The sequence below is a fragment of the Lagopus leucura genome, unplaced genomic scaffold, assembly GCF_019238085.1.
Source record: "Lagopus leucura isolate 7727_CA_CO unplaced genomic scaffold, USGS_WTPT01 Super-Scaffold_100157, whole genome shotgun sequence".
Lineage (NCBI taxonomy): Eukaryota > Metazoa > Chordata > Aves > Galliformes > Phasianidae > Lagopus > Lagopus leucura.
This window is the reverse complement of record NW_024962334.1, coordinates 48988798-49014071: the sequence shown is the minus strand read 5'-3', so window position 1 is coordinate 49014071 and position 25274 is coordinate 48988798. Positions and strand designations below refer to the sequence as shown.

Below are 25274 nucleotides of genomic sequence, written 5' to 3'. Positions count from 1 at the left end.
TATACCTTCCCCACTTCCTTGCCCTGCTGCAGAGCTGGGAGCAGAGCTGCATTTTCCTCCTTTTCTCAAGGACATAAGTGTTTGCTGGGACTGCCCTGTGCCAGGGTTGCTGAGTTGCCGAGATGGATGGCTGCAGAGCAGAAATTCAGAGGAAAATGAAAAATTTTAGCAGGGTGGAGGAGGGGTTTTGTTTGTTTGTTGAGAAAACAAAGAAGAAAACACCCTTTTTTGTTATTTAAGCATTTTTCTGGTATGTTTTTGCCTTTGGCTTACAAAAAAAAAAAAAGAAAAAAAGACAGAATGTGTCCTGCTGGAATCATTCAGTTGATCAAGAACTGTTGTTTGTCCCAGAAAAAGTATCAGCTGGGAAAGTCTTCTGGTACAGAGGGTGCAGGATGAAGCACTGCCCCCCTATCACTGCACTGCGCCCCAGCCCCTCTCACAGCCCATAGCAGGACAGAGAGCATTCACAGGGCCGTATCCATCCGTGCCTCTTGTCTTGGGTGCTCAGCATGGAAAACAAGGGGAAGGAAAGTTTGGGTCTCCATAGGACGGTGGGTGAGGGTCGTGGGGTCTGTGCCCTGCAAAAGCACGTGCAGGTAGAGTTAAATCACTGGGCAGCAGCCCCAGCTCTCACAGCATTTCCAGGCTTGGATTGTTCTGGGTGCTGCCTTTCCCGAGGCAACTAGAAGATGAAAGTTTAATTTAAAAAAAGAAGAAAAAAAAGAGGGGAAGGGGGGGCATAAATCGTCCTGGTGAATAATGGCAACGTGAGTCAGCGCACGTGGAGCAGTTCAGTGCTTGCTTTTAAGGGCCGTGTGCTTAACGTGCTCGTGTGCTCAGCTGGGGATTTGCTCGGCGTAGGGTGATGGGAAGTGCCCATGGATTCACCTGTGGGTCCTTGGCCTCAAGGGAGGAAGAGAAGTGGGAGATACGGCCCAGGGGCTGCTGTCTGTGAGCGTAACCCAAGTGTCGTGGGATTTTATGTAATTGTGTTGTAGGAATGGGGAAGTTTAAAATCCTAATTGCTTCCTTGCTCGGTGGAAGGCATCTCATCCATTGCCTAGAACTGGTGAATATCCCCACCATAGCTCCCACCCCATCTGATTCAGGAGGCTGAGGATGTATTAAAGTGCCCCTGTCCTGCATGACGTCTTCTGTCCGTGAGTGTTGAGGCTTTGGCCTCCACCAGGCTATGGGGTGGCCACGGTGCTTCCCACCTGCACTGAGGAGCTGTTGACAAGTGCTTGTGGCTCTTCAGCCTGTTCTCACAGCAAATTTTCTCCTTCTTGATTGAATCTTTTGGTTGGCATCTCCAAGCTGAGCATAGTAGTGAAGCTCTTTGGTTGGTGTCCCCAAGCTTAATTTGATGGTCGAGCATTTTGGTTGGCATCCCCAAGCTGGGCCTGGTGGTAGAGCCTCTTTTGTTGGTGTCCCCAAGCATAATCTGGTGGCGGAGGATTTTGGTTGACCTTTCCAGGCTGGGTCTGGTGGTAGAGCCTCTTGGCTGGTGTCCCCAAGATGAAGCTTCTTGGTTGGCATTCCCAAGCTTAGTCTGGAGGTGGAGCCTCTTGGTTGTCATCTCTGACCCAGGACAGATGGACAGGGATGGGTGACATGGCTGGGTGGGTTTTTTCCTGGGGAAAAAGCCTTTTTGAACAGTTTTATTTCCTTCCTGCCCACAGCTGATAGTCGAAAAGACAACTGACTACCCTTCAGCCGAGTACTCCCTGGTGGAGGATGTAGCCCTCCACTTCACGTGTTTGATGGACAGACTGAACGAGCAGCGCCTCTTTCAGCCGGACCTGTGCGACGTGGACATCGTGCTGGTGCAGCACAAGAGCATCTTCCCGGCGCACAAGGGGGTCCTGGCAGCCTACAGCCAGTTCTTCCACTCCCTCTTCACCCAAAACAAGCAGCTGCAACGCGTGGAGCTCTCCCTGGAGGCCCTCACTTCTCAGGGCCTCCAGCAGATCCTCAACTTCATCTACACCTCCAAGCTCCTCGTCAACTCCTGCAATGTGCAGGACGTGCTGAACGCGGCCGCCGTGCTGCAGATGAACAACATCGCGTCCTCCTGCCAGGACCTGCTGGACACGCGCTCGCTCAGCCTGGCTACAGACATGGCCCTGCCCGCCGAGGGCTGTGCTGGCCCTCCTCCGTATTACTGTGAGATCAAGCAGGAGGTGGACACCCCTCACCCCAAAATCTACGCCCGGGAGGGCACTGACCCCTACTCGGTGCGGGTGGAGGATGGGGCGGGTGGTGGGCCGCTGCCACCAGGACAAGCCAAGCAGTACTACAAGGAGGAGAAGGATGGAGGTCCGGGTGCTGTCTGCAAGGTGGAGGGCGAGGAATCCGAGGAGGACTTGGACAGCCAGAGCTCCTACAACCGGGAGCAGATCATCGTGGAGGTGAACCTCAACAACCAGACGCTCAATGTCTCGAAGGGCATGGAGGGGAAGGCGGCCGCCAGCGAGGCGGCTGTGATGGGGCGGCCCGATGGAGATGGACGTGACACAGAGGAGGATGGGGAGGAGGAGAACGAGGAAGGGGATGAGGAGGAGGAGGAAGAGGAGGATGCAGAGGTGGGTGAGGAGGAAGAGGAGGAGCACAGTGAGGAGGAAGACCTGGAGGAGACAACAGAAGAGGAGGAGGAGGAGGAGGAGGATGAAGACGCATCAGAGGTGAAAAGGGAAAAGAGTGGGCAGACCCGCAGAGGAAGCCGAGCGTCCAAAGCCACCAAATCTGCCATGGCCACCCGGTCCCAGGAGATGGCCAAGACAGAAGAGGAGGAAGAGGAAGAAGAGGAAGGGCAACGAGGGCGGAAGAGGAAGAAAGAGCAAGACGGGCTGGGCCAGAAGGTGAAACTGGAGGAGAAGCAGCACTACCCGTGCAAGAAGTGTCCCCGGGTCTTCAACAACCGCTGGTACCTGGAGAAGCACATGAACGTCACGCACAGCCGCATGCAGATCTGTGACAAGTGTGGCAAACGCTTCCTGCTGGAGAGTGAGCTGCTGCTGCACCATCAGACCGACTGCGAGAAGAACATCCAGGTGAGCCCAACAGCCCAGCGACACCCCCCAAGGGAAGGGGCGTCCCACCATGATGGGGCATCCTGCTGGGGACGGGATCCCACCAAGGGGGGGGACATCTCACTGTGATTGGACAGCCTGCTGGGGAGGGAGATCCTGCTGTGATGGGACATCCTACTGAGGTGGTTCGTCCCACCAAGGAGGAGGATGTCCCACCATGACAAGACATCCCAACGGGGAGAGCATCCCATCCAGTCAAACCATAGCATGGTCTTGTGTGCAGATAACACTTTTGATGTTGTGGGTGGACGTGGTGGACTGGAGGGAACCTTGCTTCTCCTGTGACTTGTCTTTGAGCTTAGAGGGTTCCCACGGTGGCATGGGACCAGAGGATTAGTGCTGACAAACAGTGTCTTCCCCTTGGCCAGCCAGGTAGAAATGCAGAGTGGTTTGAGGGGAGTAGTTTTTCTTTGCGTTTGTTCTGTTAATCTGGATAAAACATTGCAAGCCTCTAATGGAGACGCACTCCAGCCGGTTCCACCCAGGCTTAACCCAATTTAGCTTGATTTGAAGAATTGCTGACATAAGTAAGTGGTTTTAATCTGCCTTTTGTGCTCTTTAGCTCACGTATTTAGCGAATTTCCAAACTCACTTGACATCCATGCAAGGCTCAGGGACTGTTTGTCCTTCGCCTAGCACTGATGGGATCCTTGTCTGCACGTGCAAATCTCCTCCATTAGATCGGTGCAGTTTTGGGGTGATAGGCAGGCATCCCTGCTGAGCACAAAACTGCACATTCCTGCAAACTTCTAATTCCCTCTGAACAGTTGTGCTGCTGTTAAGAAAAGAACAAAATCTGCTAGAGAGCTTCGCACCAAATGATCCTTCCATCAAACGGTGGGATTCTAAGGGATTTTGCACCCCTCCTTGGTGAAAGGAACGCAACCAGGGTGCCACTGCAGCCCTGCAGTGCTTGCATCTCGAATAAAATAGGTGCCAAAGCCCTTTGGAGTGTTTTTCCTTCTGAAAAACACACAGTTCTGATGCCTGCTTTTTTGGGATGCCTTTGCATGCACTGAACCAGGACCGCTGAATCCATGCCCAGCGCCTCTCACACGCTGGTGCCTGGTTCAGAGCTCATCATAAAGCAACTGAAAGATTTTCCCAGGGCGTTTCTTCACGCCTTTCTGCTGCTTTCCTGGTGGACGTGGGGCTATCAGCGAGTGCTGTCACCTCTTTGCTTTTTTTCCCTCCTCCCTTTTTAATCCCTTTTCTGGGTCATTTTGGAACAGGGTGAGCCACGGCTGCCCCTGTGGTGACCTCCCTCTGCGGAAGGCTTGGCTCATTACCTCTCACTTACTCAGGCTTTTTTGCATTTTATAAATAGCAGCCAAATTCACTCTATTTAGCCTGACAATATTGAGTAACTTTATCAGTGTAGCGTGGAATTAGGCCTGGTTGGAAAAGGAGATTTTTTTTTTGGTCTCTGTGTTGGACAGTTTTTAAACACATCCATGGAAGGACCGTTCCTTTTACCCTATTTGTGCCACCTAAAATCTATTACTGATTTGTCCCCGGATCTCACCCTGAGGGCTCTCAATCCCTCTCTGCAGCTTCGCTCCCTGTGAACGCTTCCCATTGACACCCGTGACCCCATCACCGCTTTCCTGCCCTGCTGCCTCAATAAGGATTCACCCTTTGCTTTATCACGTTGTTCTCAGAATCTCTCTTGACCCTCTCCAGTGTGATTTTCCTCTTCACCTGCCAGAATTTATCTGATGACCTGCCTCGTCCTTTGCCTGAGGGCACAGGGCTCTGCCCTTGGGGCTGCGTGGTCCCAGATGAGGACTTTCCTACATCTCCTTCCTCCGTCTTTAATTTTAATATTCCCCTGCAGCCTTTTTCATTTTAAGTGGAGAATACGGAAGTTGGTCCCGAAACATCTCTTAAAGCAGAGATGAAACTGCTCTGATCTATAGAAATATTTACTTAGAACCAGTAAAACTGCTCGTGCTGAAGTTCAAGCCTGCCAGGATGAAGAAATCGAGTGCTGGGAGTGCCGCTGTGACCCTCATTTTGCCTTCCAGGCACCTAACCATAAATGACATGACATAATAGTATGTTTTCCGTGGTACTGCAGCCTCATTCAGTGCAGAATTGGAAGGAGCATCTCCTCCCCTGGATGGGTGGAGAAGGTTGAGGCAAATCTGTCTGCACCCCCTATGAAATCCCCCATGGGTTTGCTGATACTGCTTGGCTGTGCTGTTGCCAGATGCTTCCTAGGCATCACTTATTACTCACAAGGAGAAGAGATGTTCTGAGCCCCATTGGACAAGAGGAGTTGGACAAGAGTACATGGGGAGATGAAGGCTGCTCCAGCAGAGCAAGGGCTGTGCAATGCTTTTTGTTTCCCCAAGCCCCAGGCTGATCTCATGCACCACTGGTTTGGGTTCACCTCTCTCTGTTGGAATTCAGAAAGGGTTTTGAGCCTGTGCAGAAGCTGAGCATGTGATAAAAGTGGGCATGTGATAAAAAGCCAACGGCAGCCCATGCCAGAGGTGAAAAGCCATCCATGGAGGCACAGGTTGCAGCTTCTCCTGGCAGCTTCCTTGACAAGCATTGAGCTTGATGGAGCAGCAGCAAACCTGTATTGTGATTCCCAGGAGGAGACTTTGCTAGTGATTAACGTTGTCACATCCTGTCATTCTGCTGTGCAAATGAGCCCGTTTGGGGTCTGCTTTGCTCCGTTAATGGCCGTTTTCTGAATTAATGGATGTTAATAGATTTCGGGAGATTCATGGGCGTTTTCAAAATCCGTAGATACTAGTAGAGTTTTGGGGATGAATACCAAATTTCAGAGAGCTCATTTAGTGCCGGGATACCTGCTGAAGACAAAAGTCGTGCTGCCCTAGCTTGGTGCCTCTCCTTTTTCCCTGTATCCCTTGCAGCTTTCTAATGCTAATACAGCAGGGTTGGATTTTTCAGATGTAATGTCTTTATTGTGTGCAAGCACGAAATCCCCAGCTGGGAATAAGACCCTGGTGCATGAGCCATAGGTTTTGCAAGTCTCCTAGATCCATTGCCAGAGGGATGTGTCCTTCCTTGGAAGGAAGGATCCACATCAGCCCAGCCAACGAGCAGAAAATGGGGTTTTGGAGCTTTTGAAGCCGCAAGGTCTGCGGAAACCTTGCTTGTCGTTCTGTCAGCTTCAGGTTTTGTGATGATGCTGTCTTTCAACAGCCAAAGCAAAACCCAAATACCGGCAATGCCTCGGTACGTTCCCCTGCCTCCCTGCCCAGCCCCTCTCTCGTTGCAGTGTGTGACGTGTGGGAAGGGCTTCAAGAAGCTCTGGTCGCTCCATGAGCACAACAAGATCGTCCACGGCTACGCTGAGAAGAAGTTCTCCTGCGAGATCTGCGAGAAGAAGTTCTACACCATGGCCCACGTGCGCAAACACATGGTTGGTGAGTGCGGGGGGCGCCGGGTCTCACTGGGGGGGATCTTCATTAGGGGGTGCTGATGTGGGCTTTTTGATGATGAAAGGCATTTTTCTATTGCTGCTATGTTGGGAGTTTAGGGCTGGGCTAGCTCTTTAATGGCAGAGCAAAAGCGTAGAAATTTGGCTTTTTTTTTGTCCTGCTGTGCTGAGTGCTGAATGCTGAGCGTAGTTCTGCTCTGTATCGCTGCTTTTGGAGCAGTTCTCTGCTGCTGAGCAGGTGTGGCACCAGGAAATCTCATTTATTTTATGTAACCAGAAAAAATGAAAAGACATCAGAAGTGATCAAAGGAAGGTTTGAAGTGTAACCATCCTTCCCGTGTAAAAAGAGGATGAGCCTGTGCCGGCACTGTGCTTTGAAAAGCAAATCACAGACGGCGACAGCAGCCACATCTCTGTGCTCAGAGGCACTAAAAAAGAGCAAAAAAGGGTGGTTTTTTTGGCAGATAGCATCTTGTGCTGGGTTGCATAAAGGTCAGTTGTGAGCCCCAGGTTCATTGGTGGCACGGTGCTACCACACGTCTTCTTGGGATGATGTCTTTGGGTTGGCCAAGTTTGGGTGTCAGTTTTGGGACCACCAGAGGCCAGTGCATGGGGAGGGTGTGTGACACTGCTCATCTGTGCTGCAGCTCACACCAAGGACATGCCCTTCACCTGCGAGACCTGCGGGAAGTCCTTCAAGCGCAGCATGTCCCTCAAGGTCCATTCGCTGCAGCACTCCGGGGAGAAGCCTTTCAAGTGTGAGGTGAGGTCTCTCCTGCTCCCCACATTCCCCATGCCCCGCTTTCTCACAGATGGGGGCAAAAGAGCTGGGGAAGTGTAGTCCAGTTCACAGTCCTTTGTGCTGTTTGGGTGTTCCCTCCCTTTCCCATGCTCTGTGTTCCTGCCTGAAGGCCTCACCTACCCTAGAGTTAGACTGAGGCTCTCAGTCTGTCTTGGATTGGAGGGGACTTTAATGATCATCCAGTTCCAACCACCTTCTATGGGCTGGGTGCCCCCCACCAGCTTAAGCGGCCCAGGGCCCTGTCCAACCTGGCCTTGGGCACCTCCAGGGATGGGACATCCACAGTCTTTCTCCGCAACCCCAAAAGTCACTTATTTGCATTATTTCAGGGAAAAAGCAATTTTGTCCTTTTCCCACATGAGGTGAGGGTGGGCTGGGATGTTGGGGTGTTTCCTGTGCTTAACAACCACTCATCCACCCCACTGCAGAACTGCAACGAGCGCTTCCAGTACAAGTACCAGCTGCGCTCCCACATGAGCATCCACATCGGCCACAAGCAGTTCATGTGCCAGTGGTGTGGCAAGGACTTCAACATGAAGCAGTACTTTGATGAGCACATGAAGACACACACGGGTGAGAGCTCCTGGCTTGCTGGGGTGGGAGTTGACAGTTGGGGTGGGGATTGGGATCGTTGTCAAGAAGCGTGGAGATGTCAAGAAGCGTGGAGATGTGGCACTGAGGGACATGGTTAGTGGGCATGGTGGGGCTGGGTTGGGATTGGACTTGATGATCTTAGAGGTCTTTTCTAGCCCTTAAGGATTCAAAGATTCTGTGGGGATGAGGGAAGGATCCAGTGCTGCTTCTCACCTTCTCCCCACCAAAAACCCAGGTGAGAAGCCCTACATCTGCGAGATCTGCGGGAAGAGCTTCACCAGCCGCCCCAACATGAAGCGGCACCGCCGGACCCACACGGGCGAGAAGCCCTACCCCTGCGACGTCTGCGGCCAACGCTTCCGCTTCTCCAACATGCTGAAAGCCCACAAGGAGAAATGCTTCCGTGTCAGCAACCCCTTGGCATCGGACACAGCGGTCCCTCAGCCTGCTGCCAGCCCGGCCCCGCTGCCCCCCGGCGTCTCCCCGCTGCCGCTGCTTCCTCCCCTGCCACAGACCCTCCCTCCTCCTCCTCATCTACCACCCCCGCCTCCCCTGTTTCCTGCGGGGAGGATAAATTCAAACAACAACTAGGTGCCCTCCCCCTGCACAGACTGCTCTGCCCTTTGGAAACACCCGGGGAGACGTGGCTTCGCTTCCTCTCTGCCCCATTCCTCCTCCTCCTCGTTTTGGGGTTGTTTTGGTGTTTATTTTTCTTTCTTTTTTCTTTTTTTTTTTTTGTTTTCCCCTACAAAGCCTTTCCCTGTGGGGAGTGGGAGCAGGAAGAAGTCCCCAAGGGGCTTAGATGTGGAGGGGGGGACTGTATGTAAGGGTGCAGATAAAAGACTTCACTCTCTATTTCATCTTGGCCATGGAGCCCCCTGACAGCCCTCCACCAGCACTCCCCATCATAGGGAAAACTGGGAAGAAAAGCGTCTCCCAAGGCATTTTTCCCACTGAGAGACAGTGATTTGACCCAGCAAGGTGATGCAGGCACCACTGGCTCCATCCCCAGCTGAGTTGCTTATTCCAGCCCTTCCTGGTTGCCCTGTCACTATGCATTGCATTCATCTCCACGTCAAGAGGTCGGTGGGGCTCAGAGGGACGCCATGCTGTGCCATCGGGCTGCCAGCACTACAGTGTTTATAAGCAGAAATCTAGCTAGTGGTGCTTGAATCCCTGTACTGTAAAGCTGGTCTTTCAATCAAGCTCTTTCCCCAAGAGTTGAGGTGTGCTAGCTTCCTGGCGGCATGCAGCAAAGCAGGTGTCCCCATTGACAGCCATCATCTGGCCTTGCTAGCAGCCCTCTCCTTGTCTTCCTCCCCCAGCGCAGGTTTTTCTCTCAACAGACAAAAGCACAACACTGGTGCTGTGTTTTGGGGGCATGGGCAGCCTGCTGCCCTTTTGTCTTTGGGATGCCCTTCTCATCCCATTGAGAGATGGGTTTCTGGAGAAACTCTGGTGTTTGCAGAGTGGCTTTGGGAGAGCTGGGATGGCCTCAGGACCAGTGGGATGACACCAGGATGTAGGAGTGGGATGCAACCGGTCCTTGGCAGAATCAGCCCAGAATAGTGCCTTAACAATCCAAATAAACCCGACCTGTGGGTGAGCTCCATGTGTTGGCTGGGAGCTGCTGTGTCTCAACCCAGGCATTAGAGTGGAGGCAAGGCCTTTTTCTTGCCATGTCAGGAAAGCCCACTTTGCTCTACCAAGCTTCGCCTCCCCATAGGGTCGGCAGTCCCTCACAGGGATCAGAAGGGACTGATGTGCCAGAGAGGGCTGTGGTTGGCTTGGTGGTGCCCCATGGTGTGGGTTAATACGTCTTTGGCCACGCTGTGTTTGTGTGTTTCTCTCCCAGCGATCTGTGTGATGCTGAAGTGAGGCCGGCCTTTGATTTCGCTTACTCATGCCAGCAGAGAAGAATTGTGGTCTTGAGTAAGGGAGGAGCTGGAATTCTATTAAGGCTTTGCTGTTGTCTTCTTGGTGAATGCTGGGGTCCAATCTGGGTCTCCTGCTGCTGCACTTTGCCTTGGGATGTCACATGTTGCTCTGAACATGACTCTGTGGTCTCTGGTACAGTGTCACTGTTGTGGGTTCATTTGGGGAGCACTGCAGGAGCTGCAGAGCCTCCAGCATGGGCAGAGAGGTGCCAGCCCGGGTGTAGGGGATTCCTTGCTGCTCAGGGCAGCTCTGCAGATGTATGTGGATATCAGTCAGGTTGCAGAGGAGGCGGTGAGGAGGTTTCTTGGTGGTCAGGAGTGAGAGAGGACATTGGGTGGGCTGCAGGAGCCCTTTCTTGTGTGCTCCTGTCTGGGAGGTATCAGGGTGCTGGGGAAGGTGAATCACACCTGGCCCTGCAAGGAGTCTTGGTGCTTCGTCTCCTGGACCAAATGAGCAAAGCCCTTGTGCACATCTCCTGAACTGGGCTTAGGAGTGTGTATGTGCAGAGCCAGGAGAGCTCATCATCATGCTCAGGGGCGTTGCTGGACAGGGATGTGCATTGAGACAGGTCTGAGGAATGCTGGCTGCTCTGAAAGAATAATGTTTGAGCTAACAGCTTGGGTGACCAGTGTCCCCTGCTGGATGACTGAGTGGTGTCCCCATGCCTGACATCCCTGGAGAGCTTGCTGTTCTCATGGGTTGTTAGCACTTTGTAGCAACAGTTTGCTTGTCACTGTACAGGCTGGGGTCCAGTGTACCAGGATCAGTAGCAGGGCTTCACCCTCACTCCCCTCTGCCTTTGAGCAGGGGGAGGATGCGATGGCTTAGCTGCCTCGATGTATTTAACCTTCTCAGATGGGTATGAAGAGCTTGGCCACTTTCCGTCCTTCATGACCCTGGCATGGTGCAAAGCTTTCTCAAACACCCACCTGTGAGGGACAAGTGCTCAGTTCTTGGGGCTGTTGACTTTTTGAAGGGACCATGACCCAGCCTGGGAGGTGGCTGCTTTGGAGGAGCTATCAGTAATACCCCCGGAGGTACTGGAGGGCCTCGGTAGAGCAATCTGTGCTGTCTCTTCCTCCACTGCCTCCCAGACTTTATCCCTTTGGGCTCCCTCACGTTTCTTTCCCCTTGCACTCGGCCTTGAGATGGGATGGGAGCCTGCACCACGAGGAGACTTCACCTTGCCTGTGTGGTCTCTTGTGATGAACCCCATTGGCCTGCCTTCCTGGTAGACTTCTCCCCAAATAAATCCCCCCTCCAACACGCCCGTGCTCCTTTATCCGCTCATGTGGAGGTGGCTTTCCCTATCCCTGTCCTCATCCTCTCCCAGCAAGGACCTGTCCCACTTGGATGCTGACATGGGGTGAGAGCTCTTTATTGGAACTAACAAAGCCAAGTTTGGTCCAGGTGAGATGAGCAGGTGCAGAGCGCTTGCCATCCCTCATCCTACAGCAGCCAGGCCTCGCCACATCCATGGGAAGCCTCACGACTGAGCTCGACCACCTCCAGTCCCCTTCAAGAGACGCCCGGAGAGCCACTTGGAGACATTGAGATGTGACCATGCACACAGCACTTTGGAGAACCAGATCCCTGCTGTTCCCTCCCCGCTTCAAGGCCTGGGCAGCTCCTAGGAGTCCAGCGTGGCCTCCGAGCCCTTTTGTCTGCACCCTTGTTTGGCCCTGATGTGTCCTGTCATGTCTGGTGTTCGTTAACGTTCTCAAATGAGTCGCTCTCACAGAGTCTTGTCCCGCTTTCACCCCGGTTGGACCATGTTGGCACCCTTTAGGTTAGATGGGGGATGAGACAGGAGAGTCGGGCCCGTTGTGTTCAAGCTTTTTATATTTTATTTTATTTTTTTATTTTTAACTCTTGCACCTTAACCTCTCACATCCCTTCTTCGACAGACTGCGAGGGTGGAGAGGGGCTTGATTCCCATTATGCAGCTCACAAATACACCCCAATGCGACGTTCGGCCGACGGCTCTGCCCGCACCCCAGACCTGTCGGCGTTTGGTTTTGATTTTCCCTTTGGTTGAACTCTGGGGAGGGATGGAGCTGGGCAGGGAGGGTTGTTTTTGTTTTATATATCCCAGGAGCCTGGTAGCACAGACCAGTTAGCCTCATAAAGTCCATGAGGTGCAGCTGGCCCTTCGGACCACAGCCATAACCCAAGCGCGATGGGAAGGTGATGGACTGACAGATGGTGGGAACGGCTGTGACAGTGCAATAGAGACGAGCATCCGCTGCTAGACAACTCCACTGATTCAACTCTTGGTTTGCCTGAAGTCAAGAGGGAAGGACAGATGGACAGATGCCCTTGGTTCACACGGACAGAGAGAGCTTCCCCAAACGCAGCCCTGCCTGATGAGACACAACCGCAACGGAGTTGGGTTGAACTTACAAGGAAAGAACTTTTTCAAAGAACAGGAAAAAAAAACAGAAATAAGAACAACCTCAGTCGCATGGAACTTGAAGGAAACGAACGAAACCCCAAGCACTTGCCTCAGAACTAGTTTCTCATGCCTGGTGTTTGGCTCTGTATTATTTTATGACATTCAGTATCAGTTGCCCAAACATGCCAACTTAAGAGTGTATTGGTGGCTCTGCTAGTGTGAACAAACTAAACGAAGCACTTTATTCTGTATAGATAAGGGAAGACAGGGAGGGGAGGGGAAGCTTGGATGCGTTTCAGAAGCGTCTTAAGTAACGTTCTAGGAAATGTATTATTATTATTATTATTATTATTATTACTTTTTTTTTATGGCCATGTGTAATCAATATATGTTTATCTCTAACGCCAAGTACAGCAGTTACTCTCTTTGGGATGGTGTGATGAGGGGGAGGCCAACCCTGCTGGTTCAGCCCGTCATTGTGAGGCCACCAGGGGCGAGTTTTGCCTTGTTGTTGGCTCCATTGGCTGATGCCCGGGAAGTCCCAAGAGGTGCATCAACGCTGCCTTCCAAGCACAGCTCACAGCCAGCCTTGGCACCACGACCCCAGCATGCATCGCCATCCTAAGCTGTCATCAGCCCACAGGTGCTGGAGCTGCTCTCTGGGCTGCCCGCGAGCACGACGAGCCGTGGTGGGCTGTTCTGGGGTGTCCATAGAGGCCAGGTCCTTGGCCGTGCTTTGAAACCTGCTTTTGGCCTCTCACCAAGGCACGTTCAGGGCTTCCTGAAAGCGGTGAGAGGACAGAACTGGGCCTTTCCACTGCGTTCTCCCGGTCTAGAAGTGTTACGACTGTTACCAAAGAGGTTGCAAGTGGAAGGACTGAATCAATAAACAATTTGTCTTTTATAAAAGAAAACATGGAGCTCTACCCCTTTCTTTGTTATTGTGGCATGCTCTCACAGCTGCTCTTGCATCACATACGTGGACTTTGTGTTGGGTTTGGTGGGAGGTGTGTGTCTGTGTGAGACAGCCAGGCTGTTGTGGGACCAATAGAAAAACACCCTTTCAGGGAAGGGTGATGAGGGGGTAGAGGAAAGGCTGGATGCTTATGGCCCTGAGGTGCTAGAGGAGGTGAGGACTGAGCTCCAGGGTCACACTGAGGGCACAAAATTTGAGTCAACTATGAGACAAGGCTCCCCAAGCACCTCTGAAGGGAAATGAGAAACCAAAGAGCCCATCCAAAAGCACCCAGCATCTTTATTGATTTGAAATGGAGTTATGGGAACCTGGCCGGCAGCAATACTGGGAAGCCAATGGAAGAAGAGCTGATTCTGCTGCACCTTTGGGATGTAACCTTTCAGCTATCATTGCTGGAGATTTCCATAGGGGACATGTCCTGATGGAGTTGTGTGCATCTCAGCAAGGAAGACGCTGGGCAGCAGCAAGGAGTGGTGCCTCCCTGAAGGTTGGATGATTCGTCTACTGAAGGTTGTCTTTGGGCTGTAACAGCCTCTTGGTGAGAGGTGCTGGACAGTTTCTGGGCCAGACTTTTGCTTGGCCATGTGCTGGCTTCCTCGGACGAGCTCTGGCTGGCGTTGGCCCTTTTTGCCTACACGATGGGAGATTTCAAACTGCTGCTTTATCTTCTCTTGCTCTGTGCTGAAGGTGGTACCTCCTAAAGTTTGTGATGGATGTGAACAACATGGGAGTTCTCAGCTCCTATTAACCAAACTCCCAGCAGACAGGCGCAAGGTGAGGACCAGGATGCTGACTGGGCTTAATCACTGCTTCTCAAGCCATTATCAAGGGACCACACCACTAATTACACAGCACAGCGGTGCTCCCAATGACTTCAAAGGGCCACGCCATTGCCTTCAAAGGGCCCACGTTTCCCCCAGGAGCAGCTGAGCCGTGAGGAGAGGAACCATGGGGAGGAAGCCTCCCTCAGGACCAAGCAACAACAGGTTTCCATTCCGCAGCCAGCAAGAACTGCTGAGCTACTGGTTTCCAGCCCCAGGCAGGAGGTGTTGTCCCACCCCTGCAACACATGACTTCGTTTTTGAATTCCAGGCTCTTTCCACTTCTGACACAAGCCATTATAATGGCCTGGGAGCCTTCCATGGGAATTTCTCCAGAACTGGAGGGAGGGTGGCCGTTTGTTTATTCATTTATTGGTTTGTTTGGCCACAGATTTTTTCGTCATGTTTGGTTGTTTCGAACATTTTGGTTGCTTATTTTTTTTTATTTTTATTTTTTTTTTTCCTTTTTAATGCTATCAGCTGCCAGCCGGTCCCTTCAGATTTATTTTTCTCTTGAAAACGTTTCATTGCTCTTCTGACATAATCGTCTTCTAAGGAGATTATCCTGTAATTGTTACAAAATCCTTACGGTGAAGGCAGGACAAGTCTCTGGCTCCTTTACTCATGGAAAAATGTCTTTACTTCCAAACTGGTTTCAGTTTCTCAAGGCTGCGTTTTGAGCTGGACGAATCAGCCAAGCTTCTGATAGCATAAAGTCTGTGCTGCTTTGAGGGCATTCATTTACAAGATCCGTATTTGTTCTTTTTCGTTACGATCGCCCCTGTTTGTTGCACCACGTGATGCTGTAGGCATCCAGCTGGTATTTCTCTTCCTAGATAAGTTTCTAGTTCTTATGTCTACTGAGAAAAGCTTTGAGGACACGAGCACTAAAGCTTCTGCTCTGAAATGGGGGAAAATCTGGGGCTCCCCGTGGGGCTGGATTTCTCCAGGCTTCTCATCACAGCTTTTTCTCAGTCCTTGCATTTGGTTGCTGTGCACATCCATTTACAGCTCCATCAGCATTCAGAGAAAGGAAATTTGGGGGGGAAATATTGTCAAGATTTATTCTGAAATGAACTGCAGGTCACTCAGCACGGACATGGTTAGATTTTTGGTCTAACACATCTCTGTCCTGCTGCTGGTACAGCCGTGTTTCTAAGAAAACATCATCATGACCACTTAAAAAACAAAACAAAACAGAACACAATGCATTTTGTCTCAGCAGGAAGCTCTATTTGAGCCAAACACTGCTGGGATCTCCAAGAATTCTGCAAATTAGAATAGTGCTTTAAAAAAAAAAAAAGTTTGTAACGATAAAAATGAAAGCATAAATATAAAACCTTTCCCTAAAGAAAAGCACTCGTCCCTCCATACATGAGGACATTGTAGTCTGTGATTGACTACAAGGAGCCCTAAGGGATGGAGGTGAGTGTCATACCCGTAGCCCCTCTTGCAGCCCTTACCTCCTTGCATCTCTTCAGTGCAAAGTCAGGATGGAGGTGAAGAACTAATTTTTTTTCCTGTTCATTGTAATGTTGAAGGAATTTCTGCTGCCAGTGCTCACGAGCCTTTTTTCTTACAGCCTTCTCATCTCTGTGACCTTCACCACGTGGGAACTCCTCAGAGTCCCCCAGATCTGACCTGCACCACCTCCCTTTCCCCTCTGAAGTGCTTTGTAGCACAAAACCTGCGGCTGCCTTAGGTGAGGAAACCTATCAGAGACCCTTTTGTCTGGAGAAACTTAATGCCTTCAGAACCCCCTTCTAGCTCCACTGATGGCTGGAGAAGATTGGAAAAAACATGGAGAAAAAACATGGAACAAGAGAGGAATCTCTTTGTTCTGCCAATTGAGGCTGGATTAGCACATTGCTCCATGTTTGTTTGTCTTCCCCAGCTCCTTGCATGCTCCAAAATCCTTTTTTAGTTACCTTCTGAGCATCAGCAAGTTGCCATAATGCTTCAAGTCAATTTCCCCCCTCTCCCATTTGACTCAGTGAAATGGTACCAATCACAGACACAATGTCCTGCACAGTATCTAGAGAAACTACATCTCCTACCACTCCCCATCCCTCCCTGCCCACTGAAGCAAGGAAATGATGCTACATCTTTGTTAGCCGCAAAACATTGAGGCGCACGGGAAGGAAAGTGGCACCAGAGGCATATTGGATCTCACGGAGGACCCCTTCCCACTTCTTCTGCTCTTCGTCGTATCTGAGGAGAGACAGAGAGACAGACAGCTGTGGTGAGGAAAGCATCCCCTCTCTTCACCTTTTGAGCCCCCCACCTTCACAGCACCGTGCTACGACATGCCAATAGCAGCTGCTGGAACCCTGGCGGGTGGGTTGGTATCACCAAGATGGAACATCCGTGGTGAAGGCCAGGCAATGCCTGCTGAGGGTGCTCTACAGCCACAGACCCGAGGGATGGGAGCTAGCCCTGCAGGAGCAGCTGTCGGAAAGTGCTTTCTGTCTCTGCTCCCATGTAAGACAACCTGCTTTCCAGCCCAAGCACTGGCTTTTCTCAAGGAGAGCGTTCGTTGCACAAACACTGCTTTGAGCCAAAGGGGGGGGTCTGGAACCATCTCCAAACAAAATGGCAATTTGGGAGAAAGAGAAAGGAGATTTTCCCTGCTATTTCCCTGTATAGGAGGCTGGGAGAAACCACTGAACCACCTAACGTGCCTTCCAGCACAATACAGGGCACACATCTCTCCCAGAGACTTCATGCAGCCTCGTGTTGGGGTAGCAGCATTTCCCTCAGACTGAAGGCATAAAGACCAAAACTATCTGTTTCCCTGGTGTCTGCTACTGAGTATCATCCCCCATCTCCCATGGAGAGCCCGGGGGAAGGTCATCACCTCCAGACGTCGTTCAGCTCTGTTGGCACCAGCTCCCCGGACTCCGTCTCCACCGTGGCAAATCCTCCAAGCAGGTAGAGCACCCCAGACAGGCTCACCAGGCTGACTGAGCTGCGCTCCTGAGGGAACTCAGGGAAGGTCTCCCACCTGCCATGTGGAGAGAGGGACATGTTAGGGCACCCTGCCCACCCTTGGGTCTCAGCAGCACCCTGGGAATCAGCGGCTGAATCAATTCATGGCAGGCTAACTCGTGTACCTGGGATGTTGTTTGGGATGGGATCATTCATTTCATGGTGCTAGAAATAGCTGTTTTCATCATCATAGCTTTGTTTCATCTTCTGTGAGTAAATGAGCTGCAATGTACACCTAGCATGGACCAGCAGGTCCTATTGCTGGACTGGATCCCAGAGCCCAAACTCAGGGAACACGTCTCTTGCACTGGGTGAAGATGATAAGATGAAACAACAGCCTCGCAGAGCACCCAACAGCTCAACTCATTGATGACCCACTTTTAATCTGAGCCTGGAATGATCCTGAGATGGTTGGACTGGATGATCTTAAGAGTCTTTTCCAGCCATGGTGATTCTGCGATCCTCAATAAAATGGTACTAATGACAGAAGCAACGTGCTACATAATGTCCTACTCAGTGAGGCCTCATTGATGCCCAAGGGAGGAACTGATGTGAGGAGCTGCAAGAATGGTTGGAAGCTCTTAATGTACACCTACAGCTGGTGCTGGTGTAACTACAGCCCAGAGGTGCTCAGTACGTACTTGTTGGTGGCAATGTCGTACACTTCCACTGAGTTGGTCAAACCAGAGTCGGTCACGCCAGCTGCCACGTAGATTTTGTCTTTGTGCACAGTGGCTCCAAACAAGGAACGAGCAGTTTTCATGGGAGCCAGCTCCTTCCACTCGAACTTATTGGGGTTGTAGACACACATCTTCTTCAGGCACTTCCTAGAGAAAGAGGAGAGAGAAGGGGAGCGTAAATTGTCAGCCTTGCTCTGCAGGAGTTTGGGGATGCCAGTTGTGAAGAACATGGCTCTTTAGAAGGGATTTCAGTTCCCTCTGTGTTGGCCTTGGGGCATTTGCTTGGATAGGCAAGCTTGACACATGTTTGCCCATGCCCAGGGACACCATTTCTGTGTGCAACACATCCGTTCCTGATGTGACTGCTTTGGATAATCTGAAAAGCTCAGTGCTGTGTGTGCACACCTGGATAAAGAGTCCATAACTGCCTCTCAGGACCTTGTGTGCAGCCTTCAGATGCTGTTTCAGTACTGTTGGCTCAACCTAACACTGCAAAACACCCTCACAAAAGTTGCCCAACACAGCAGTGTGAGGTAAGTGAATGCATGTCACACTCCTTCCAGACCAGGACTTCTTTGCTGGGTTACAGCAAGTTTTGCTCACTCTATTGGGATGATTTCCAGGTTTCTCTTGATTTTTGACCTACTTGTCACTTCCTTTGCCTCCAATGACATAGACAAGGTCCTTGTGTGATACCACTGCGTGGCCGTAGACTGCGTAGGGAAGGGAATCAGCTTCACCCCACTTGAAGGACCTGGATCAGGGAAAGATGGGAAGAAAAAGGATTTGTAGCTTGCTGGGTGAGGCCCACAGTACACAGTGCAGATCCTGACAAACAGAAAACACAGTATCTTAAAAGCATGAAGTTTCCAATGGGATAATGCTCAACAAGTGAAATGCTCATCTTAAAAAGAAAACGAAGGGAAAAAACGTTTTTCTGCATTATGTAAAAAATGAAATCCAATGAGACTTAGAGGATACTCACAGCTTTTCCATGACAGAGGCTCCTGCTTTGTCCTCAAGTGGGGCTTTAGCACACCTCATGCCTTTATTTTTACTTCTTTCTGGTTTGTGCTGGGTGGCCAAAAATGGAGCCAGCTAAAATGTGGATGTATTTGTGGTGCCTAGACCCAAAGGAAGGCTAAACACCTATGCTCAGTGGGCAGGTACATAGGCCCAAATAGGGCTGGAGTTTCTCAGGATGTGTTTTGATGTCCACGTAGCTCAGGTTCATTGAGAATCATAGAATCAGAACTGTTTGAGCTGGGAGGGAACCCTAAAGGCCATCAGGTCCCACTCCCCGCAATGCAGATTCCCACAGCTCCATCATGTGCTCACAGCCCCATCCCCTGACCTTGAATGTCTCCAGGCATAGGGCACCACTGCCTCTCTGGACAGTCCATTCTAGTGCCTCATCATATAGGATCAGCCTCCAAAGACCTGCACTTCATTCTACCTAAGAATGGAAATGCCTCCTAATTGCCTGAACACTACAGTTGCTTCCATAGACCAGTGCTTTGTCCCCTCCAGGTTTGCTATAGTTGAACTCTTTACCTAAATTACACCAGAAATAGGAGTGGTGTTGCTCATATCTCTGCCAACTTACAGCCAACACTCAAGCCACCCCTGCACAAATGGCAGGAGGACTCACAGTGCTTCCCAGATAATACCCCGTGTTCCGGGGAAATGAAATTGGTTTCAAATCACAGCCTCTAAAACAGTCTTTGAAGCAGATGTATCTAAAAATAAATGGAGCAGAGGCTTGTTAACACCTACCACTCTGCCTCTTTAGGGCAGAGAGGAGCAGCCTTTGGATATTTCTGCCTCCCACGAGCAGAACAGGACGGTGCCTCTAAATACAGCTCATGACATAACCTGGTTCAGAGCCCATTGTGCAAAAAATAATTGGATATTATGCCCGATATCCATCAGGGTGGGCCATTCAGTGCCACATCTGAATACTTTCAAAACAAACTTTCCTGTCCAAAGGCACGCCCCGTGAGACCTCAAACCAAGGGCAGCAGCAGAAGGAAAAGCTTTTTCTCCCCTTTCTCCTCTGGACGGGTCCCACGTGAGCATCTGCCAAGGTCACTCCTTTGTCATTTAGTATCCCCATTTCTACTTCCACCTTGGGAGCTTCGATTACAACAAGCGATGCTGCTGCAGAGAGCAGCTCAGAGCCCCACAGCACAGCCTGAGTCCCAGGGTCTGGCTGCAGAGTTCAAGCCTTGTCACTGCGCTCCTTTGGTTGCTGGGGAGCCGGATTCACTTTGCACAGCAGCTGCCCCACATCCCCCTGCTGACCTCCTCCTGCCCCACACCTGCACCCCGGCACTTACAGGCGGTCGTAGCACAGCACTGAATCCAAGGTCTGCTCTCCCTCTTTCAGCTCTTTCCCTCCGACCACAAAAATGGAGTTTTCTGCCTCTCCCAGGCCAAAGAGGCAGCGAGGGGAGGGCAAGGGGGGCATCCCCAGCCAGTCTGAGTCCAGATGGTCATACTGAAAGGAAACACAAGGTCATTAGTGTGTGTCTTCCTGCAGAATCCAGAGGCTCAGAGCAGCACCCATTCCCTCTCGCGGCTTGTAACAGGGACATGTTCCACTCTGTGCAAAGCCTTGACTTGGAACAAGCTTGGCCATCTTTGGGTGGAAGATTTCTATGTTGGATTTAAGTCTTAGAGATTTTGCCAGAACCTCTCTGGAAGCAGCATTTGTCTAGGTGCTTCACTGTGATATTTTCCATCTTCTCGAGGTCACGGTGTATTGCCTACAATTTGGGCTAAATAGCTCACTCACCTCAGACAGTGAAGAGCAAAATGCTTTCTCCTCCCACCAGTTCTCCTTTTTGCAAAGATCAAGCAATGGCTTATCACTCTGCTTTTCAGGATGCTGGTGTCCCCTACCACCTCACTGTGTGAATGAAATGCATGTGCTTCTGTCTGCACAAAAGCCCTTTACACAACACCTGTCTACCCAAAATCTACAGTGTACAACGAAGCTGAGATCACAGAATAGAATCATTCAGGTTGGAAAAGACCTCCAAGCTAACCAAGACCAACCCCAACCCACCCCACCATCCCCACTGACCACATCCCTCAGTGCCACACCTCTATGGTTCTGGGACACCTCCAGGGATGGTGACCCCACCACCTCCCTTGGCAACCTGTGCCAATGCATTACCACTCTTCAGAGAATATTTTTCTCCTGACATCCAACCTTAAGAGATGAGACTGCAGAGACCAGAGCTCTTCAGTGCTGACCAAAGTGTGTGATAAGACATGGAGACTGAGACGTGCAATGCAGGTAGATCAGATGACCAAATCTTGGATGTCTGTGGATCAAGGCATTCCTCCACCAGAGAACAAAAAGCCATGAAATATTATGAGACAGAATGGGGGCTGGGGGGCACTTTGGACACCAAGGTGTTCAGTGGGAGCTGTAAAATGGGTCAACGCTTTTAAGACAGCTTGGCAAGGAGCATCACGGGTCGAGTCCAGAGTGACCTCTAGCAGCCGTTTGGTGGAACCCTGCAGGAGGAAGCTGTGATGGAGCACAGCCTGAAGCACTGTTTTCTATGGGCTCGGGCCAAGGAGTTGCCTCCAAAGCCTTGGCCTCAGCTGAGTGCCGGTGATTGTTGTCCCTTTGTGAGCTGTGGTCCTCGTTTGTGTTATTTATGGTGCAGGCCTGAGCAGCACCGTCACCAGGAGAGTTCCTGCTCCTCGATGGGTTCAGTATTGTTTTCAAAGCATAAATCTTAGAAGTGACAAATAGAGGATACCGTTTTCCATCTGGAATCATTCTGTTCCTGCCAAAATCTGCAAGGCCTCTGGGATTTATCAGCACTTATTTATATTGATGCTTGCCCTTAAGTGTAAACTAATCCTGACTGCAGGAGGAACAAGAAACTGGGGAGGACAGAAACAGAGTCAGGAGGTGTAAGAGGCTGCTGCATTGTACAGGGGTTCATTGTACAGGGACCGGCCTGCATCCTTGCAAAGCTGCATCTGAAAAAGGCTGAGAACACCTTATTCAGACAGCAACACACACTGAGGGCAATGATGAAAGCAGGTTGAAGGGGCATCCAGATATCTCCCATCCAACTCTGCTGCTCAAAGTCACCAGGGCTTTCTACAGTTTGATATGAAATGTCCCCCAGGATGAAGGTTTTGTGACCTCTCTGGACTGCTGCTCCAGTGCTGCACCACCTCCATTGTGAATCTAACTGAGATTTCCCTCAGTGTATCTTGAGGCTATTGCCTCTTGTCCTTTCTATGTGCAGCCTTCCAGCCCTCACCATCCTGGTGATCTCTTCTGGCCTCACACCAGCACCTCTGTGTCTTTCGTGTGCTGAGAAGCCCCATATTGCACTCGATGTCCACATCCACACCCATCTCACAGATGTGGTCTCCCATACATCCAGATGCAGTCTCACAAGTGCTCAATCAAAAGGAATAAATCACTTCCCTCAACATGTTTGCTGCAGCCCAGGACATGGTAGACCTTCCCAGCTGCCCAGGGAATCAACTTGCCTGGTCAGCAGCAAAACAGGTGGAGGACTGATCTTTAGACATAGGTTTAGGCTGAATGTGAGCGCAGCTAGGGATGGAGTTGCCCGTATCTGCTGTGGTCAAAGCTCCTTTTCAGTGCAAAAGGTTGTGTGCCTAGCACTAATTCCCCAGGCATTCCCCACTGCCTTCCCTCTCCATTCTGCTTTCTCAGGCTGCTGTCTCTTCCCATTAACTCCTCATTTCACGTGGGCTGCATAGGCTCCTAAGTCTGGCACTTCAGGTGAGGACAAATACATTCCCTGCACACATGGCACAGGTGCACAGCCCTGCTCATGCAACATCAAACTTCTGTGTCTCAGCATGGGAGCTGGTGTTGCTTCATCCTTCCAATACTCCGTCGCTTCCTTCCAAAACAGATGTGAGCCATGGGAACTTGTTTACCCAGGAGATTTCTGGGTAGAGGGGGAAGGACATAGGATTTACTGGATTCCTACAGGGTCGGCAGGAAAGGCAGTGCCCTGTTAGGTCCCCATAAGGAAGGTGCTCTTGGGTTACAACCCAGCCTGGGGCTCAGATTGCCTGCTCACAGCCCAGCCTGCTCACAGCTTTGGTTATTGCTGAGTTAGAATAGCCACTTTTCCTGTTGGATATCCCCCAGAAATGCCACAGCAGAGATTCCCTTGCACACGATGGAACTAGAACACAATCAGGGACAAGAACAGCATTGGAAAAGAGGATGATATTGGTAGGAAGGGACATGTTCCATGTTCCTGCAGTGTTTACTCTGTGGCTATAGCTGCTGCTGTTCCCTGTGTTGTCAACTGGCAGAATCACCTCTGTGTTTTGCTGGGGGTTCATGCCCACAGAACATAAAGGATGCAAAGACCTGGTGCCTCCAACCTAGTTTGTGTTCCCTTTGGCAGGCAGGGCTGGAGCAAATGCATTCGCCAAAATGATGTCAGGTTCAGGATTTGGACCATTAAAGCCTTCTTCATCAATGACCAAAAACCCCTTTTAGTGAAGTGTGCTTTAAGAATGTAGCAAGAAAGTCTCTAATAAAGCAACTTAAATGTTTCAACTTCATTTATCTCTTTCATTTTAGCATCACATGACAATGGATATTGCTAACATCAATTCAGACTGATCGTGCTCCTGGTCAAAGAAAATAAAGAAGCAAAGACTGTACAATACCTGTAGGAAGTAGGAACTCATGGGATCCTCTTTGCTGTCCTCATTGTAGTACAGTCCTCCCACAATGAAGATCTGATTCTCTTTGGTCACCAGACTGACGTGGTTCTTTGGGATTTGAGCAGACAGGGAGGCAAAATAGCACTCGTTGGCAGTGGGATCATAGGCCACTGCTCCACTGTCGCTCACCATGAAAATGAGGTCCTGGAGGAACATCCCAAAGCGCATCGTGTCATTTAAGATCCCTGGAAGCACATCTTCCTCTGTCTCTTCCTCCTCTTCTATTGCTCCATTGACAACATTGCCTTTTGCTTGCTTTTCATCGCTTTTCTTCACTTTCTTCTTCTTCACCACGGTGAATTTGCCTTGCTGGGCATCCTTCACCATCTGCAATTTCTTGAGCAGCTCTGGGCTGGACTTCACCACAGCCTGCTTCTCCACGTGGTCCTTGATGTAGTCCTTGGGCATGAGGCGGAAGCGAATGCTTTCAAAGACAACAGGCAGGGCCTTCTGCCGGCTCTCCTGGTCCTTGGTGCCCACCCACTTCATCACCACTTCAAAGACATTTTCCTCTTTCTCAATGTTGAGGGAGTCACTGGAGATGATGGCGATGAGCTCATCGGGTGAGAGCTGGTAGAATTCCTCATCACGAGAGACCAGTGCAAAGCGATCGCAGATGAAATCTCGAGCTGCCACAGCCAGCCGGGCGCAATCCAGCATCAAGCCCAGCCTGAAGATAGCCAAGCAGTTGCTGAGGCAAAGGCGCTTCTGCAAGAAAGACACGCAGACAGTGAAGATGGAGGGGATCTGGAACATGTTGGCCACAGAGAAGATGTCCTGAACATTCTGCTCTGTGATCTCCAGCTCAGAGGTGTAGATGTAATGGAGGATTTTGCCCATGACATCTGGATCGACATCTTCCAAGCTGACCTCCCTCTTCTTGCTCTCTTCCATGTCCGAGAGGAACATTGCCCGGAAATAGGGGCTGCAAGCTGCCAGCACCAGCCGATGGCAGGGAAACTCCTTTCCCTTCACTTTCAAGACACAGTCCAGAAACTTGTTGTGGTCCAACATGTCTTTGAGTCCATCCTGAAGGAGGGTTTGCTGGTAGAGACGCAGTTCTTCCACTTGATCAAAAGGCAAACCCATGGTGGAGAGTAAGAACTCCTTTTCTTCCCTGAGCTTTCTTTTGTGTCTATTTACAAATATATCTGTATGTGTGCCTTTGGTAAAGAAACTTTCTCAAAGCGGGGCTCGCAGGTCTCCCTTTCTTCCAGACCGTCAGCACACTGGGAATGTGAAACTCTCTACTGTCGCAGCTGTCTGTGTACTTCAGCTTCCAGCGCAGGGCTTTATATATAGCCACCGTGTTACAAAGCTTCAGGAATCCATTTTGGAGCATGTGTAAGCTGATCACCCTTCAATATGACACACTGGGCAAGGGGGAAGGGAGGGGACGGGGGGAACAGCTGTACTTCAGCCTCGATGCTTCAGGAGCCGTCTGTCAGCTGATGAGTCACCACGTCCCCTGATGGAAGGACGGGTGCGACCCTATGACAGCTCCACCGCACTTGGGAAATGTCCTCCAGATGAATCAAACACCGTAATCTGCCTCCTGGGTCATGAATGGCAGGGATGAGACCTCTGACGCTGCTAAACAGAACGTTCCCAAACTGCTAAATCTTTCGCGGTGGTAAAAACAGATCGTGAACCAAGGCTGGAAAGATGCAAGAAGGGAGAGTCCGTGTGTTGCGGCATCCCTGAGCCCAGCTCGTTCTCAGGGCTGTGCAGGTTTGCCCTTTCTTCTCCTCTATAGTCAGTTTTCAAGGGTCTGGAAGGGGATGGGGAATGAAACACAAGTACCTGAGGC

General features: G+C 50.8%; 2 protein-coding genes across 2 annotated transcripts; one reads left to right on the top strand and one right to left on the bottom strand.

Moving 5' to 3' along the window:
• The first annotated feature begins 1688 nt into the window (after positions 1 to 1688).
• Positions 1689 to 13156, top strand: ZBTB47 (zinc finger and BTB domain containing 47). The gene is made up of 5 exons (XM_042888072.1): positions 1689 to 3056; positions 6352 to 6499; positions 7161 to 7276; positions 7744 to 7888; positions 8145 to 13156. The coding sequence occupies exons 1-5, from the start codon at positions 1767 to 1769 to the stop codon at positions 8498 to 8500; spliced, it is 2055 nt and encodes a 684-aa protein (XP_042744006.1). The 5' UTR covers positions 1689 to 1766; the 3' UTR covers positions 8501 to 13156.
• A 321-nt stretch (positions 13157 to 13477) lies between these two features.
• KLHL40 (kelch like family member 40) lies at positions 13478 to 24782 on the bottom strand. The gene is made up of 6 exons (XM_042888073.1): positions 23408 to 24782; positions 20047 to 20207; positions 18354 to 18461; positions 17669 to 17854; positions 16897 to 17043; positions 13478 to 16250 (listed from the first exon to the last, which is right to left on the bottom strand). The coding sequence occupies exons 1-6, from the start codon at positions 24551 to 24553 to the stop codon at positions 16139 to 16141; spliced, it is 1860 nt and encodes a 619-aa protein (XP_042744007.1). The 5' UTR covers positions 24554 to 24782; the 3' UTR covers positions 13478 to 16138.
• Between the last annotated feature and the right edge of the window lie 492 nt (positions 24783 to 25274).